At 37.6% G+C, this 18,290-nt stretch overlaps 1 protein-coding gene and 1 long non-coding RNA gene across 2 annotated transcripts in view; one reads left to right on the forward strand and one right to left on the reverse strand.

Moving 5' to 3' along the window:
* Nucleotides 1-18,290, forward strand: part of LOC135085395 (uncharacterized) — a 61,016-nt gene that overhangs the window by 42,166 nt on the left and 560 nt on the right. The window contains exons 33-38 of the mRNA XM_063980178.1: nt 716-839; nt 3,809-3,973; nt 4,659-4,774; nt 5,620-5,691; nt 12,919-13,045; nt 13,658-13,807. Of these exons, the coding sequence (XP_063836248.1) occupies nt 716-839; nt 3,809-3,973; nt 4,659-4,774; nt 5,620-5,691; nt 12,919-13,045; nt 13,658-13,807 (754 nt within the window). The remainder of the gene's footprint in view (nt 1-715; nt 840-3,808; nt 3,974-4,658; nt 4,775-5,619; nt 5,692-12,918; nt 13,046-13,657; nt 13,808-18,290) is intronic.
* Nucleotides 14,548-15,889, reverse strand: LOC135085263 (uncharacterized). Its single transcript, XR_010260052.1, has 2 exons — nt 15,443-15,889; nt 14,548-15,329 (listed from the first exon to the last, which is right to left on the reverse strand). It is a non-coding gene; the product is annotated as an uncharacterized LOC135085263 (long non-coding RNA).

The raw sequence follows: 18,290 nt of genomic DNA on the forward strand, positions 1-18,290 counted from the left end.
ATTATTAAGGAATGGTGTCAAAATCAATTCACGAAGGCGAGTGCGCTTTACACGTGTGGTGGCTCGCTACTGTTCGTTTTTCAATTTTTGATAGACATTACACTATCGTTATGTGCATGTACACGTACACACAAGTAAAGCTCACTCGCCTTCGTGAGTTGCAAGAACTATACTAGCTGTGCCCGCGACTTCGTACGCGTGAATTTTAATTTTCATACAAATCGGAATTTATAAAATTTATTTTGTATGAAAATAAAAAAATAAAATGATGATATCAAATTTCTGACTTCACCATACCATTTATATGACCATGTTAACATGGGCTAGTGTCGGCTCATATACCCATTTACCTAACACCCTGTATAGCCTAAAGCCTTCCTCGATAAATGGGCTATCCAACACAAAAATATTTTTAAAAATTATACCAACCGAATTGAGAACCTCCTCCTTTTATTGAAGTCGGTTAAAAACAAACTTTTCAGATTATTAATCGGTCGTTCGTTTCAGCCAAATGACGTCCACTGCTGGACAAAGGCCTTCCCCAAGGATTGCCACAAAGACCGGTCCTGCGCCGCCCGCATCCAGGCACCTCCCGCGACCTTCACCAGATCGTCGGTCCACCTAGTGGGAGGTCGTCCCACTCTAGATTATTAATATTAATTGGAATCGAATCGAATCAAAACCTGATAGACTTTAATAAGTTTTGTATGCACAGTCACGGTCATCCCAACTACTGGGCAAGCTTAGAGCGTGGGCAAGGTGACCAGCTGTGGGCAGAACTAGCAGACACCTTGAACAACTGCCGCGGGGGCAGCAAACACGTGGAGAAGTGGAAACGGGTAAGTTGAATCCCACCAAAAACATTCTGTAAAAAACTAGCCAAGTCTCGATGGAGCTGCTTGTTTATCTCTAAAAAGTAATGAAATCTAGACAAAAACGTGCCAAGTCTATGGTTCCTTACTGCAATTTCTTTATTATTATAGTTGATGTTGTGTGACTTGGCCGTTGAACAATCTTTATTAAGATAATCATACATAAGTATTGTTGAAATACGCAGCTTTATTAAACCTACAATTGACTGGTTATTGTTGAATCAACGTTTTCCAAGTGGCAATTTTCCATCGTCAATGGTTAGCGGTTCTGGCGACAGATTGGTGCAATGGTGTCATGGAGCACCTGGTTTTGTCACCCTTCAACGGCCAAGTCACACAACATCAACTATAATAATAAAGAAATTGCAGTAAGGAACCATAGACTTGGCACGTTTTTGTCTAGATTTCATTACTTTTCAACCGACTTCAAAAAAGGAGGAGGTTCTCAATTCGACCCGTATGTTTTTTTTTTTTTTTCTATGTTTGTTACGCGATAACTCCTGAACAAATCTTTTTTCGGCGTATAGGTAATACCTCAAGGGTGGTCCCATTTAAATTTAATAATAGAAAAAACAACCCCCAAGGGTGGAAAATTGGGGATGAACTTTTTTATACGCAATATCTCCGCCGATTATAAATCAATTTGAACGATTATTTTTTTGTTGAATAGGTATTATCAAAAGGGGGGTTTCATGCGAATTTGAAGAAAATATTTCACCCCTAAGGGTGGAAAATTGGGGATGAACTTTTTTATACGCAATATTTTTAATTTTTAGTTTTTTTTGTGTTCACGCATTTGAAGTCGGTTTTATTTTTTTAAAAAGGTAATTATTAGAGATAAACAAGCAGCTCCATCGAGACTTGGCTAGTTTTTTACAGAATGTTTTTGGTGGGATTTCACTTCTTTTTGTAGAAAGTGGCAAAATTATTTACCGTCGTCGTTTTATTGACATTTTTTTACGATATTTAACACAAATAAACTCAACGACCTTTAAAATGGACAACGATTCAGAATTGTTTTAATAACATAACCGTAGCGAACCTTACAATATAATAAACGAAATCAACGAAATGCAAATTACACAACATTCAACTTAATCTACGGGGGGCTTTAGAAAAGAAAAAAAAATGGACACCGCTTGCTAGTGCTAGCGCCATCTAGCGGTGAGCGATACAGGCGAACACCACGGTGATTGATTATGAATGTGGTGTTACTCCAGATCTTCGATTTTCCTAGTTTTTATAGTTTTCCCTTTATGTGGCCATTAAACCCTAACTCTGTACCAAATTTCAGCTCTCTGAGTTTATGGGAAGTACTAGTTCTATTTTGATGATCATCAGTGAGTGAGTGTCGTAAATGTGAAACTTTGCTTTTGCTTAACTTCGGAACCAAATGACCTACAGACTTGAAATTTTGGATTTTAAGTATGTGATTATAGCTTACTAGATGACGAAAATTTCTGCGTTCTGGTCTTATCTAGAGGTTCTCAAATAGGGGCCTGAAAATGCGGCGAAATGGTTCCAGTAAAGGATGGTACGGCAGTGTTTGCTTCGCGCTCGACTTGGCGGGGGCACTGCCGTGCCCCCAGATGTTCTAGATCTAGAATAAAATAGAATAATAAATAAATAACAAATAAATAATAAATAAATATCCTTGGACATTTTACACTGCGCTTCTAGTCCCAAACTAAGCAAAGCTTGTACTATGGGTACTAGACAACGGATATAAACATACTTAAATACTTTTTTTTTTGTAAATACATACATACATATTATACATAGAAAACACCCAGTCCAATACAAACAAATATGTTCATGCACACAAATGTTTGTACTGTGCGGGAATCGAACCCGCTATCTCCGGAATAGTAGTCCGTTTCGAACCACTACACCAAACGGCTGACTAAAGAATACATAGGCTTTTGTCCAGAAGTGTGCAACTTTTGGTTGGAGCAAACGAACTATTTGTTTATGTGTAGAGAATAATACAACGTAATAAAAACTACCTGTTATAGGGGCATTTTTTGGAGAAATTTATCAAATAACCAAAAAAACACGAATTTAAAATTAGATTTTTTTCAAAAAGTATCATTTTTTTTTATTTGTTGGCATTTTCTGGATATTTTATGTATTTTTTTAGTATCACCTGTTATTTAGCATTTTTTTTTTCAGGATATACCTACCTTTTAGTTTAAAAGTTATTACGTTTTCTTTACAATAAGTAATTGAAAGAAAAAAAAATCTATAAAAAAAAAAGATATTTTTTTACCCTTTTTTTGTCGATAAAAATAGGTCTAGTTTCACCTATTTTCATATGTGCACTTTACCAAGACTCACACTGTATAACTAAAAAATAAAAGCTGTGTTTTGGAATTATTGTTTATTGTGTCAACTATCCAATTGATAAATACCATATTGCTTATAATAAAAGTGCTTTCTTTTTATTTTATACTAGCGGCCGCCCGCGACTTCGTACGCGTCGATCCCGTTTTACACCCTTCATCTATCTTACGTGGTTTAGATTTTTTCATACAAATGTTTTTTCCCGCTAACTCCCGTTCCCGTGGGAATTTTGCAATATCCTGTTGTAACTAAGCTTTAAGTTTACTAAGGTACCTGCATGCCAAATTTCAAGCGTCTAATTTCATACAAAAGGATTTTCCCGCTAATTCCCGGAATTCCCGTGGGAATTCCTAAGTATACTATAACCTGCCCAGGAGTATGAAGAATAATTGTACCAAGTTTCGTCAAAATCCGTCGAGTAGTTTTTGTTTCTATAAGGAACATACAGACAGACAAAATTGTTACTGATTGCAATTTTGGCATCAGTATCGATCACTAATCACCCCCTGATAGTTATTTTGAAAATATATTTCATGTACAGAATTGACCTCTACAGATTTATTATAAGTGTAGATTATCTTAATTCTCTTCAGGTATGGACAGACTGGAAAAGCAAGACGAGGAAGAAAGTGGCCGCCATCCGCCGCCACGGGAAGAAGGCTGGCGTGTCTCTCACAGCGTTGCAGAAGAGAGTCCACCACATCATGAACCTGAAGAGCGACGAGCCTTATGTGCACGTCGAAGTGACCGAGTTCGATGTGAGTTCACTGAAGCGGAGAGGAGCGTAGCGGAGATATGACTTGTGAGAGTTTTCTAGTGTGCGAACCGCAAGGAAAAGGTATCTCCGCTCTGCCTGACATCTCCGCTCCGCTCAACATATCTCCGGTCCGCCAGACACCTCTCCGCTTCGACCAGCATCTCCGCTCCGCCTAACATCTCCGCTCCGCCCGACATCAGTATCTCCGCTCCAACCAAAATATCTCTCCTCTCGCTTGATCTGAGCGGAGAAATTCACTCCGCTCCGCCCGATCCATTTCCACTGGCGAAAATAATGTAGGTAATTTAAATAATTAATTTCTTAGCCATTTCTTGATGGATTAAAAAAAAACTTGACCGTGTTTTTAGTTTCGCTTATATTATTATTTTAATCCCATTCAGTGACCATCACGAAACTTCTCCATTGTCAAAATAATCAAAATAAATAAAGTCTGGTCGCGGAGCACGTACAATTTTGTCCAATGACCCCAAGCTACCCATCCTTATCGCTCACGCGTAATTATATTGCTGTCGCGACTGTGCGACGGGCGCCCGCAGTGAGTGTGCGAGCGCGACAGCAACATAAGGATGGGTAGCTTGGGGTCATTGGACAAAATTCTACATGCTCAGGGACCGGACTATAGAATTAATGAAAAATATTCATCGCTCTTTTTGTGATTATTTCAGGAAAGCAGTCAGTCTTCGAATGCTGGGCAGGATGAAGACGAGTTGGGGAATCTGTCAGAAGCGGCAGAAGCGATGGAAGTGGACTCTGAAGTCATCATAAGCGAAGGTCAAACAGAGTGAGTCTTGTTTGACTTGTTGCAGAAAATACAATTATTTTAGAAATTTTAACGACTAGGTACTATCCGCAACAGTGCTACCCATTGCCGGTCATGTCGTCTCGTTCTATCGCAAAGAATCACCATTTGATGACAGCGAGAGCAAAAACGAAAATGGATAGTTAACAATTTTGCACGTTTGACAGTTGACGCGTTTAATCAATGTGACTTATGCAGACATAAATGACAAGAATGATTTAAGGTCAAAACTGAGTTATTAATATGAAATAAAAAAATTGAAGTAGTTTTCAAGTCAAATTTCGGTAAAAAATTGATAAAGACAAAAATGACAATTAAAAAAAAAGTAGCTCACTTAGGGTCAAATGGGCGAACTTGTATTCTCAAAATGACCTTACCTATACATCCACGAAGTTTGTGTAACCTCCCGCCAAACGGCTTATTCCACTATTCTCCGTTGACAATCCCCGTCAACTAAAAAGTTAATTAATCCCCATTACGTTAAAAATAAAATCCTAATAATATTAATGAACTTTTTAGATCATTATTCCCCATTATAAGCTCAAATTGGCGTTAACGGGGTTTATTTGTCCTGTCTGTCCTGTATATTTGTTTATTCAAAGCCTACTTCCGATAAATTAATGTGAGGAGACGTGCGATTCGTCTCCCACACTTCCGACCAATGTTCGACCACCACCGTTCGACCGACCCACCTTCGACCAATGACAGGTCGCGCGACCGATGAAAGTTCACGCGACCTGTCATTTCCCTATGATCGCGCCGGCGTTGGCGTGGTTGAAGCATAAGATAGTGGAGTGTTTTAAGACCATGTTTTTATTTGTTATCAGGCAGAACCAAGATCCGGCTTCCCAGCGACCGACTATCCATCAGCTCGCCTCGATGTTGGCTTACATGGAAAGGTATGTGTTATTTTATAGACCTAGTGCTTAACTCATTCAGTGCCGGAGGTATAGGAGCGGCCAGAGAGCGGTGACATTGATATAAATGACATGACAGAGCACACAAATCTGTGGGTCTAGTCAAAATGCCATCGCAAACCAATAGGAAGTTTTCACTAATGTCAGTCGCCGCGTCACCAGTAATTCGATTCGATCGGAAAATGGCAGCCAAAATGCACATTGAACCACCAACGACGCGGTGATATAAAAGTTCATTCAAAATGGAATAAAAGTTAAATTAAAGACTTTGCGATTGTTTTTACTTTTTTTATCTTTTTTTTTTATTAGTTTCTTCCTTCTTTCTGCTCTCTGTTTACGTCTATGCTTCGCTGTCAAACTAGCTGTCAAAACGACATCGCGATACGGATTTGTCAAAACAGCCTTAGGGTGGGTTGCACCATCTTAGTTTAACTTTGACAAACGTCTAAAATCTGTCAAACTCCATACAAAAAACACCGGTTAACGTCATAGTTACGGTCAAAGTTAGGTGGTGCAACTCACCCTATTGGTTTTCGATATAATCGAAGCTTATCACCGGGGTTTAAGTAATCGCAATGAAAATGGCGGGTGTTGCGATTCGATTCGATTTTGATTGTGTTGAATTGTGATTACTTTAGTTAAATAAAAGATTATTTGCGGATAAAACAGAACAATGTATTTTTGCGGTAAAAATGTACGACGGAAGAGCGATGACAGCAGTGTTACCAACACAAACATTAAAGAAATTAACACTAATACAGTTCTACCAATATAATAGTAGAAAATGTTGCGTTCAGTATCTAACACCCCCTCTAGAATGCAAACCCATTTTCTCTATACAATAATAGTGTTTGTCTGACGTAGTCCCCTTCGTTAAAATATCGGCTACCATATCACTACCTTTACAATAAACAAAAGTTACATTTTTACAGTTAACATTCGGCCGAATACTGAAACGCCATTTAAATATTTGACGGCTTCTCAAATAGTTAAGCAGCTCCTAAACTTACATTTCGCATACTCAAAACAATATCTGAGCAGTTCTCAATTTTTAAGCACCTCTCAAATTAAGTTGCAATCAAACGCCACTCAAATGAATTTTCGCATACTGAAACGCCATTCAACGCTAAGCATTACTCAAACAACTGTCAAATCGTCTTAAGCAGCTGTTAAATTTGAGAGTGCTTGCGCGGTATCTTAAATCCTATTCTTATACCTAAATCGAACTAAATAGTGGTAAATAATGTGTGTCATCGTGATATCATTTCTTTCGAGCCTCGAGGAAATACCTAGATCTAATCGCAGGAACGCAATAAGGCTGAACGCTATTGAAAAATATTATTATAATGACATGCAATTCCGAGCGAGGTTCCTCGTCTCTAAAGAAACGGTGTTGTTTCTGGATTCATAATTTGGAAGCTCTTTGAAACCCCTCACCAAACGCCATACAACCAGTGGACCAAATACTTATTATAGCCCTACTGTTCTACGCAACGGGAAGTTATGAACGTGTACTAGGTGATATCTTCCACATCGAACAGCCAACTGTGCATCGTACTAGTGCACAAAGTAACAACCAAAATAGCTACTATGAAATCGCTTTACATAAACATGCCTATTTCTTAGGAATATGGGGACATCGCATAGCAGCATTTCCAAGAGTTGTTGATTTGTCAATTTGATACTCTGTCAACAATGATAAATGTCAATTGTGGTTACGTTTCGGTCCACGATCGCCACTTAATAGATTTCAACAATAAAAAGTATCACCTTTAAAATTATTTCTTTAATTAAATAAAAATGCAAGCATTAATTTTTTTATATGATAAAACGAGATTTATTTATATTAAAAACTAAAAATAAACTGTTCTATGTTAAGATGATTGAGTATATTTCCATATAAGACAATACATAACCAAACGATGCTGCGTGTAATGGATAAAAAACGTAAAGTTATCATTTGTGTAAATGAAAACATACTTTTTTTTGGTAAATGTTGCCAGTAGGTAAACATTTGAGAGCTGCTTAGCTGATCACGGCTTCAAATCCGTTGAGTGGCGTTTGAGAATACCATTTAAAATTGAAGGATACTTAAATTTAGGAGCCCGTCAGCTGAGTGACAGATTTGAGTAGTGTTTCAGTATTCGGCCGATTATCTCTTAAAAAATGAAATCTGATGTCAATATGCTTAGTTCTAGGCTTATAACAATCGGTAGAAGCTAAACGAATTGCACTTTGGTTATCGCAGTGTATAGGCAGGGGACAGTCTTCTTGCAGGCCTAGTTCGCGTTGCAGCTGGCGGAGCCACAATGCCTCTTGCGTTGCCGCAGCCATCGCCATGTACTCTGCCTCGGCTGTAGACAGAGCAACCGTAGACTGCTTGCAGGAGTTCCATGCAACGGCGCCGTTCTGAAAAAGAAATATATAGCCGGTGCAGGACCTTCTGTCCTCGGGACTGCTAGCCCAGTCCGAATCACAATAGCCTCTTATCTCGTTTGAGACATCTTTGCTATAGCACAACTTTATGTCTTTTGTGCCTTGTAGGTATCTCATTATTCTCTTAATACCGAGCCAGTGCTGCCGACCAGGATTACTGACATATCGACTAAGTTTGTTCACAGCAAATCCGATATCTGGTCTTGTTGCCTGTGCTATGTACAGTAAGCATCCCACGGCTTGTCGATACGGAATGTTCTCATCCTTCTCTGGGTCATTAGCATCAAATTTCGCATTTACCTCTATTGGTGTTTTTACAGGTTTTGACTCTGACATGCCAAAACAATCTAAAGTTTCCTTGATATAATGTTCTTGATCTAGCTGTATAATTCCTTCCTTACGATTTCGGCTTATATTCAATCCAATAAATTGTTTTGCTTCTCCCAGATCTTTCATGTGAAATTCCTTCTGTAATTTCTCCTTTATGTCCGTCTTCAAGTCTTTATTATTGGAGAAAATTATAAGGTCATCAACCCACACGGCAACAAATATCATAGTTTGTTGTTTTATGCAGTAATAAATGCATGGGTCAATCTTAGATCTAGTGAGCCCAATATTCTGTAATACTCCATCCAGTTTTACATTCCATTGCCGGCTGGCCTGCTTCAAACCATACAATGATTTTTGTAACAAGCATACTTTGCTTCCTTCTTCATATGTTTCAGGTTGGACCATATAAATTTCATTTTCCAGATCTCCTTGCAAAAATGCTGTTATGGCATCCATGTGATCTATGTCCAAGTCATATTTTGCGGCCAATGCAATCAAATAACGGATGGATGTGTATCGTACTACCGGTGAGTATATCTCATTGTAGTCGACTCCCTTTTTCTGTGCGTACCCCTTAACTACAAGTCTGGCTTTATACCTGCTGACTGCTCCGGTCTCATCGGTTTTGATCTTGAAAACCCATTTGCAGGGAAGAGCTTTCTTTCCTGGAGGTAAGTCTGTCAAAATCCAAGTGTTGTTTCTCAGAAGTGACTGAAATTCTTCATCCATTGCAATTTTCCATTTTTCAGCATTTACAGAGGATAGAGCTTCCTTTACTGAAGTTGGATCTCGGTGGTTTTCAACAGGACAAAAATAGGTAGGTGAGCCGTCTCTCATTCCAGGCTTGTTTCTTGGTCGTAAGGTCATGGTGCTACGTGGTAAGTCTCTCGTTGATCTCGGTGGCGGAACATAAACATCATCTTCACCAACATCGGTCTCATATTCATCGGAGCTTTCACTAATATTTGTTTCAGTAGTGACGGGAGCTTGAGATTGTTGTGATTGTGTCTCTGTTTCAGGTTCAGGTGCGGCTGCTGCGGGCGAGGATGTTGGCGGCGCGTCGGTGGAGCTGTTGACACACGGTAAGTAAATATTACTATTTTTCTTAACATTCTCCAAAAATTCAACATCTCGACTTTTCATAATTCTGTTTGTTACAGGTTCAGCAAGACGGTATCCTTTGGTGTTGTCACAATACCCTACGAATATCATTCGTCGCGATTTCGGGTCCCACTTCTTCCTTTTCTCTTTGGGAATTTGCATCATGACTTCGGAACCAAAGATCCTCATGTTGGACAAATCTGGCAATTTACCTGACCACAGTTCATAAGGTGTTCTTTTATTTAGAGATGTAGTAGGCGACCGGTTAATTATGTATGCTGCAGTGGCTGTCGCTTCAGCCCAGAATGGTTTGGGTAAGTTAGCATCTATCAACATGCACTTCGCTCTCTCCACAAGTGTGCGGTTCATACGCTCCGCAAGGCCATTTTGTTGTGGTGAATAAGGTGTACTAGTCTGGTGTTGTATACCGTGCTGACTCAAATAGTTGTCGAACTCTTTGTTACAGTACTCTAAACCATTGTCTGTGCGTATGATTTTAATTCTCTTACTACATTCATTCTCTACTTTCTTATGAAAATCTTTGAATGCATTTAGGATGCTGAGCTTGTCTTTGAGGAAGTACACATGCACTAGTCTTGAGTGATCATCCACAAAAATAATAAAATATCTCATACCTCCTAGGGACGGAGTCTCCATCGGACCACATAAATCAGAATGTATCACCTCTAGTAGTTCCGAGGCTCTGGATCCGACATGGTTGAAAGGTTGTCTCGATTGCTTTCCCTCTAGGCAGGTAGTGCAGGTCACTGGTAACTTAACCTTTTCTGAAGTCAAGCTCACTCCCTCAGTACATTCCGGCAGTTTGTTTACATCTGTAAAATTCAAATGTCCCATGCGTCGGTGCCACAGGACAACATCATTTGAAATATCAGAAATACTCAAGTTAGCATTTATTTCTCTGCAAACATTCAGTGCATACAAGTTGTTTTCTAATTTAGCTACACAGACAATTTCTCCTTTACTATTTAAAATCTCACAATTCTTCTTGGTGAAGTTAACTTTACAATTATTGTTGACTATTGAACTGACAGACAACAAGTTTCCAGCAAGTTCAGGTATGTATAAAACATCTCTTACCTGTATTCTGTTTTCAGTATTACCATGTAATATTAAGTTAACCTTCCCAATTCCTTTTACAGATAGTGGAGTATTGTTAGCCACAGTGATGGTAGACACAGGAGGACTTCTCATATCATACATCCAGTCGGAGCGGTTAGTCATGTGCATCGAGGCACCGGAGTCCACATACCACTTATCATAATGTGTAGCATTCGTACAGGCGGAGAATGCTGCTACAAATCCTTTGTCTTCACTTTTGGTTGTTGTTTTCTTCGGAGCACGACAATTTCTACTTAGGTGACCAAATTTATTGCAGTTGAAGCACCGTGGCCCCTTTGGTTTTGCATTGTTCTCGGGTGCTTTCTTCTTTATTGAGTAAAATGCAGATGTTTCGGAACTCGGAACCTCTTGTAGAAGTTTAGTTTTGATATTGTCTGCACATATTTTTACTCCGGAGCTCTCTATGGCCATTATCATGGGTTTGTACATGTCCGGCAAACCCGCAAGCATTAATGTGCCCAGCCATTCGTCATCTACCGAAAATCCTATATTCCTCAATTTATGAGCTGACGTCATGATCTTGTTTACATAGTCTTCGACACTCTTGGAGGAATCCAAAGTTGTTGTAATTAGATCTTTCAACAATGAAACTTTTCGTGACAATCCATTATCGTCAAAGGCACGTTCCAGGTTTGACCAGACTTCCTTCGAAGTTCTCGCGTCCTGAATATGAACGTAGTTGATAGCGTCCACTAATAAAATCAACTTTGATCTTGCTTTGACGTCTTTGGCGGGATCGACTTTTTCATCTTGAATACAGTGCCAGAGGTCTTCATGCTCGAGATAGGCCTTTACTGCAAACTTCCAATTAGCGTAATTTTCCCTTCCAAGGAGTTTATCGATGTGAAATGCCGTATTTCCAGACATTTTTCACTTTTTCTTGTTTTCGTATAACCTCACTTCGGTATGACGCCACGTCGGTGGATTTTGTCTTCGATTGTTTCGTTTTATATTTCGGTCTTTTACTTCACTATTCCGAGTAATCACTTATTTTCGGTCAACTACGCTCTGCTACCATGTTGAATTGTGATTACTTTAGTTAAATAAAAGATTATTTGCGGATAAAACAGAACAATGTATTTTTGCGGTAAAAATGTACGACGGAAGAGCGATGACAGAGCAGTGTTACCAACACAAACATTAAAGAAATTAACACTAATACAGTTCTACCAATATAATAGTAGAAAATGTTGCGTTCAGTATCTAACAGATTGAGTCTTAAATGCATGTTGGCTAAGCCTTTGTATGGGAAATTTCAATCAAGTCTTTCGATTATCGATAGGTAGGGCTTTGCGATTCGATTTTTTGCCGTTTGGCTAAGCCTTTTTTGTTATCGACCTCTTTTGCGATTTGTTTATTTGTTTGCGACTGGTTTGCGATTTTAAAGTGCGTTTTGACTAGACCCACTGAAGCACATTTGAAGTCTCGCTGACGTTTGACGTTCCAAAAACATCTTCCTGTGCCGCTTCTATACCTTAAGCACTGACTGAGTTAAGGGTTATAAAACCTCATTTTTAATCAAAAATTGAGAAGAAAAAGTTTCATATCTTAAAGAAATTCTTCATGTCAGAGCGGAGCAGAGAAGTGTTATGAGTAATCAGTCAGATTTCATTATCTTCACTTCTCTTTTTGGCACGAAATCTAAATATACATATACATATAACTCAAAGGTGACTGACTGACTGACTGACATAGTGATCTATCAACGTAGAGCCCAGCTGAAATTTGGCATGCAGGTAGATGTTATGATGTAGAAGGATTTTACGAAACTCCACCCCTAAGGGGGTAAAACGGGATCCACGCGTACGAAGTCGCGGGTCTACTAGTACATGTAGTACCAACTATTTATGTAAATGTGTGTTTATTTTTTTTCTCGTCTTTTATTTGTTCATTTGGATTTTCGTGTCAAATAAACGTATTTCTATTTCTTATCGCCGCCGCCGCTGTCAAAATATATAGAAAAATTTGATGGCCCGTTCCTTCTCCGCTCTGCTCCGCTCCGCCTTGGTGGAAATCATGCCTTATTCATAATTTCAGCCATAGGACGTCCACTGCTGAACATAGGCCTCCCCCAATGATTTCCACAATGACTTATTGGTAGCGGCCTGCATCCAGCGCCTTCCTGCTACTTTTATGAGGTCGTCGGTCCACCTTGTGGGTGGTAGTTAGTAACATTGTTTAATTTTGACTATTATATTGCAGAAACGGAGACCCCGCCCACTGGTCGAGCAGAGACCCATCGCGAGGCGACAGATTGTGGGAGGAGTTGACGTCACGACTCAACGGTGTTAAAGGAGGATGCAGGAAGGACACGGAGGACTGGCAGGAGGTATCCTACTAATATTATAAATGCGAAAGTTTGGATGTCTGGATGTTTGTTACTCTTTCACGCAAAAACTACTGAACGGATTTTGTTGAAACTTTACAGTATTATTGTTTATAACCCAGAATAACATATAGGCTATAATTTATGACGATCTGTGACAAACGAAATTTCACGCGGGTGAAGCCGCGGGCAAAAGCTAGTGTGTTTTTACGGGGCGGAAACGATAAGTGATCTCACTAGATTATTTCTGAACTACGAGACATCGAAAAACTGGTTACTGATCCTGAAAGTGCTTCATGAGCTCTTTCAAACGGTACCAATAATCGGTTACAGAATAAACTGGATCTATCAGAAAATTAAATGTTTCCAGTTTCCTATTATATTGATACCGTTTGATAAAGCTTGTGTAGCACTTTCAGGATCAGTTACCAGTTTTTCAATATCGTGTATAGTTTAGAAATAATCAAAGATTTTTATAACACAGAATACAAGTCTGAAGCACATTTGACGTCTCGCTGACGTTTGACCGTCACAAAAACACCCTCCCGTGCTGCTCCCGTACCTCAGGCACTGACTGAGTTTAGGGCTAGATCTATAATAACTATTTACTTCCAGATATGGTCAGAATGGAAAGAGCGAGCCAAAACGAAAGCGGAAGCTGACAAAAGGTTGACTCCGAGCGAGAAACGCATAATGGTCGTCATACGGCCTCCCAAGAAGAAGAAAAAGAAACATGCGCGTGAGCATACCACGGGATCCGCACATGTGAGTGATTGATTACGAAGGACTATAGACAAAACATCAATTATTTGTCCGTCAGATAGAATAATTATAAAATATTAGACTCGTATTAAATGATAAAAGTGCTACATCGAGTTGAAATGTCGCGTTACGTCACGCTTGAGTAGATTTTTTACTCAAAAGTGACGTCACGCGTCATTTCAACTCAATACAGGGTGTTAGGTAAATGGGTATATGAGCCGACACTACCCCATGTTAACATGGGCATATAAATGGTATGGTGAAGTCAGAAATTTGATATCATCATTTAATTTTTTTTTTATTTTCATACAAAATAAATTTTATGAAATCCGATTTGTATAAAAATTAAAATAATTAAAATGAAGATATCAATTTTCTGACTTCACCATACCATTTATATGCCCATGTTAACATGGTCTAGTGCCGCACGGTGGGCTGATATTAGAGCTTCATAGACTTAGCGTCGCTCAAAAATCAAGTGTCTAATTTTGAAAAAATAAATATGCCAATGTGTTCCTTTACCAAAAAGAAATATTTTATGTTATGTAAGGTTTCTTGATAAAGTCATTATTTAATAAGTTATTGACAATTTCCTTTTTTTTTGTATGGAGCTTAACATTTATTTTTATTTTATTCGTTATTCTTAAGCTTTCTTAAGAAATTGACTTTTGTATTATGTAATGCAACATATAAGCTATGTTATCACCTGTTGGAGTTTGGATCGTAAGAAGGAAAAGACCACGAAGATTACCACGGATTTATTTTAGAACATACAGCACACAGAGACTACATGAGATCGAGTGTTTGATCCAGAAGTCTGGAAACCTTACATTGACAGCGGAGTGCCAAATTCAAATATTCAAATATGCTTGCGTTTAACCAAAAAGTTTCTAACTTTCCAACACTGGCCCTTAAACGCAAGCTAAACTTACAATAAATACATTTATAAAACACTTAACACTAAAGAAACACAACACAAATATAAAGTTAACATTTTTAAAAAAACTTAAGTTACAATTAGCTTTAATTCAATTGTTAGCATTAAGTAACTTAAATTAAAGTTAGCAATTGACACACAAACTTATTGTGTTTCTCTTTACATAGTGCTTTAGTTAACACATCAGCTAACATAACAACAGTTGACAAATATTTAATTTCAACTATTCCTTTGTTTACAATTTCTTTAATAAAATGATGACGAATATCAATATGCTTAGTTCTAGAATGAAACATATAGTTTTTACATAGTTTTATAGCAGATTGATTGTCATTGTAAATTGTTATTCTAGGCATGGTACCAAAAATCTCACATATAAACTTTCTAATAAATAGAGCTTCCTTACATGTGTCAGACAACGCCATGTACTCCGCCTCAGTACTGGACAAGGCAACAGTACGTTGCTTGCGACTCTCCCAAGTAACGACTGACTTACCAATAGTAAACACAAAGCCTGTGTATGACTTGCGGTCCATGTTGTCTGACGCCCAGTCAGCATCAGCATAAGCTGAAATATCCATGCCCGACCTAGAAAACACAAGAGCAAAATTAGTAGTACCCTTCAAATAACGTAAAATTCTCTTCGCAGCTTTCCAGTGACTTTCTCCGAAGCAATCGTTGAATTGACTAAGGTAGCTTACGGCATGACTTATATCAGGTCTCGTGCAAACTGCCACATACATCAGTGAACCAATTAAACCTCTGTAGTCGTAGGTCTCATCTTTAGGTTCCTTGCAAAGTTTCAGTCCCGTTTCCATGGGTGTTGCAATAGGTTTACAGTCCTCCATTCGAAACTTCTTCAATACCTTCTGTATATAGTTTGACTGAGTGAGGTAAATTTTATCATCTTTCCTCATCAACTTCATCCCAAGTATGTGTTGAGCTGGCCCTAGATCAGTGATTTCGAATTCATCCTGCAATCCTTTCTTTATATTATCCCTGTCTGGAAAACCTGGAGATGAAAATACAATTAGATCGTCCACATACAATGCAATGATCATCATCAATCCATTTTCAGACTTCGAGAAAACACAAGGCTCAGAATTCAATTGACTGAACTTCAGCTTGTTGCATAAAACCTTGGTAATCTTGTCATACATCAAGACTTGGAGGCCTGTTTAAGTCCATAAACAGCCTTATTAAGTTTATATACCATTCCTTCACTACCTTTCACCTTGAAACATTCTGGCTGCTCCATATACACAGTTTCTTCCAAATCACCATTCAGGAATGCAGTTTTTACATCCCAATGTTCAATATCAAGGTTATACTCTGCCGCTACTGCCAAAAGCATCCTGAGTGTAGAGTATCTAACCACAGGTGAGAAGGTTTCTTGATAATCTATACCATATTTCTGTGTGTATCCCTTGGCAACCAAACGAGCTTTATATTTCAATAACTCACCATCGGCACCATATTGCCGATGGTGAGTTATATATAGATACATTGTCATTTTGGACTTTAAAATAAAAAAAATAAAAAAATAAAAAAACTGCCAAATTTTGTAAAAATAACTACGCCAATGTGTTCGTTTGCCAAAAAGAAATATTTTATGTTATGTAACTTTTCTTGATAACGTTATTATTTAATAAGTTATTGACAATAATTACTTTTTTTTTGTATGGAGCTCAACATTTATTTTTATTTTATTCGTTATTCTTAAGCTTTCTTAAGAAATTGCTTTTTTTATTATGTAATGCATCATATAAGCTATATTATCACCAAGGGACGAATCCAGGAAACCCTCGGAACATTGTCATTTTTGACTTTAAAATAATAAAAAAAAACGAAAAAAAAACTGCAATGTTATGTACTTTCTTCCGTACTACCCTAACGAGGTGGTGTAGTACTTTCTGATTGGAAGTAAATATCTTTTCCGTGAGCAATAATTTTGTATGCTTGCAGGCATAAATACGTATGTAGAGCTCCATGTACGTAGTATAGTTTGGTCTGCGAAACAAAATTTGCGAAAATGATGATTCTAGCGTTTTAGGGCAACTTGTAAGTGCCCAAATGAACGTTCGGTTTGATGTCTCCAGATAAAATGGATAAGGGAAAATAAGGTTTCTAGCTCCACTTTTTACTATCGACTCATTTCGTTTTCAAATTTATGAAGGAGACCCATTTTTTTTTATTCAAAATAAGCTGCATTTAATTATTGTCGACCTATTTTAATGTTATCAATGAAAAAAACTTAATGGACGCGGAAATTGAAAATTTAATAGATCGTAATTCTGGAAGCAAAACAATCTCGTAATAACTGATTCTCACTTGATAGATAGAAAAATAATATCGTTGATAAATGGCAGCTCTACACAAGCAGCGATGTGACATTTGTAAAGCCATATCAAAATAAATGAATAATTTAGACGTAATTGCCATCAAGAAAGGTTTTCAACACCACCAAAAAGTCCACTATTAATGATCAATTTTATGTCTAGGCTGATACTGAGATAGAAAGCTTTACTTTTGTAGATTCAGAAATAAACTTAACTTCAAAGTGGCTTAATTTCCATAAAACAAATATTATATTTTAGTAACCTTAGTAATCATGTGGATTAGGCCTCCTGGGAACACCACTATAAAAACGCGCTTAGTTCTTCACCTCGTTAGGGTAGTACGGATAAGATAAAGATAAAGATACATTTATTTGTTCAAACATGTGTACCTACACAAGGTGTTAAGTCAGCATTTAAAATGGTATCAACATGTCGTACCTTTGCGGTGTACAAATTAAATAAAAAAAAAATCAATTACAATAATACTGCATAAGCACGGAAGACAGTACATAACATTGCAGTTTTCTTTTTCGTTTTTTTTTATTTTAAAGTCGAAAATGACAATGTTCCGAGGGTTTCCGGGATTCGTCCCTTGGTGATAATATAGCTTATATGATGCATTACATAATAAAAAAAGCAATTTCTTAAGAAAGCTTAAGAATAACGAATAAAATAAAAATAAATGTTGAGCTCCATACAAAAAAAAAAGTAATTATTGTCAATAACTTATTAAATAATAACGTTATCAAGAAAAGTTACATAACATAAAATATTTCTTTTTGGCAAAGGAACACATTGGCGTAGTTATTTTTACAAAATTTGGCAGTTATTTATTTTTTTTATTTTAAAGTCCAAAATGACAATGTTCCGAAGATTTCCGAAATGCGACACTTGGTGATAACATAGCTTATATGTTGCATTACATAATACAAAAGTCAATTTCTTAAGAAAGCTTAAGAATAACGAATAAAATAAAAATAAATGTTGAGCTCCATACAAAAAAAAAGGAAATTGTCAATAACTTATTAAATAATGACTTTATCAAGAAACGTTACATAACATAAAATATTTTTTTTTGGTAAAGGAACACATTGGCATATTTATTTTTTCAAAATTAGACACTTGATTTTTGAGCGACGCTAAGTCTATGAAGCTCTAATATCAGCCCACCGTGTGCCGGCTATAATACTGTAATTAACACCCTGTATAA

The sequence above is a fragment of the Ostrinia nubilalis genome, chromosome 28, assembly GCF_963855985.1.
Source record: "Ostrinia nubilalis chromosome 28, ilOstNubi1.1, whole genome shotgun sequence".
Taxonomy (NCBI): Eukaryota; Metazoa; Arthropoda; class Insecta; order Lepidoptera; family Crambidae; genus Ostrinia; species Ostrinia nubilalis.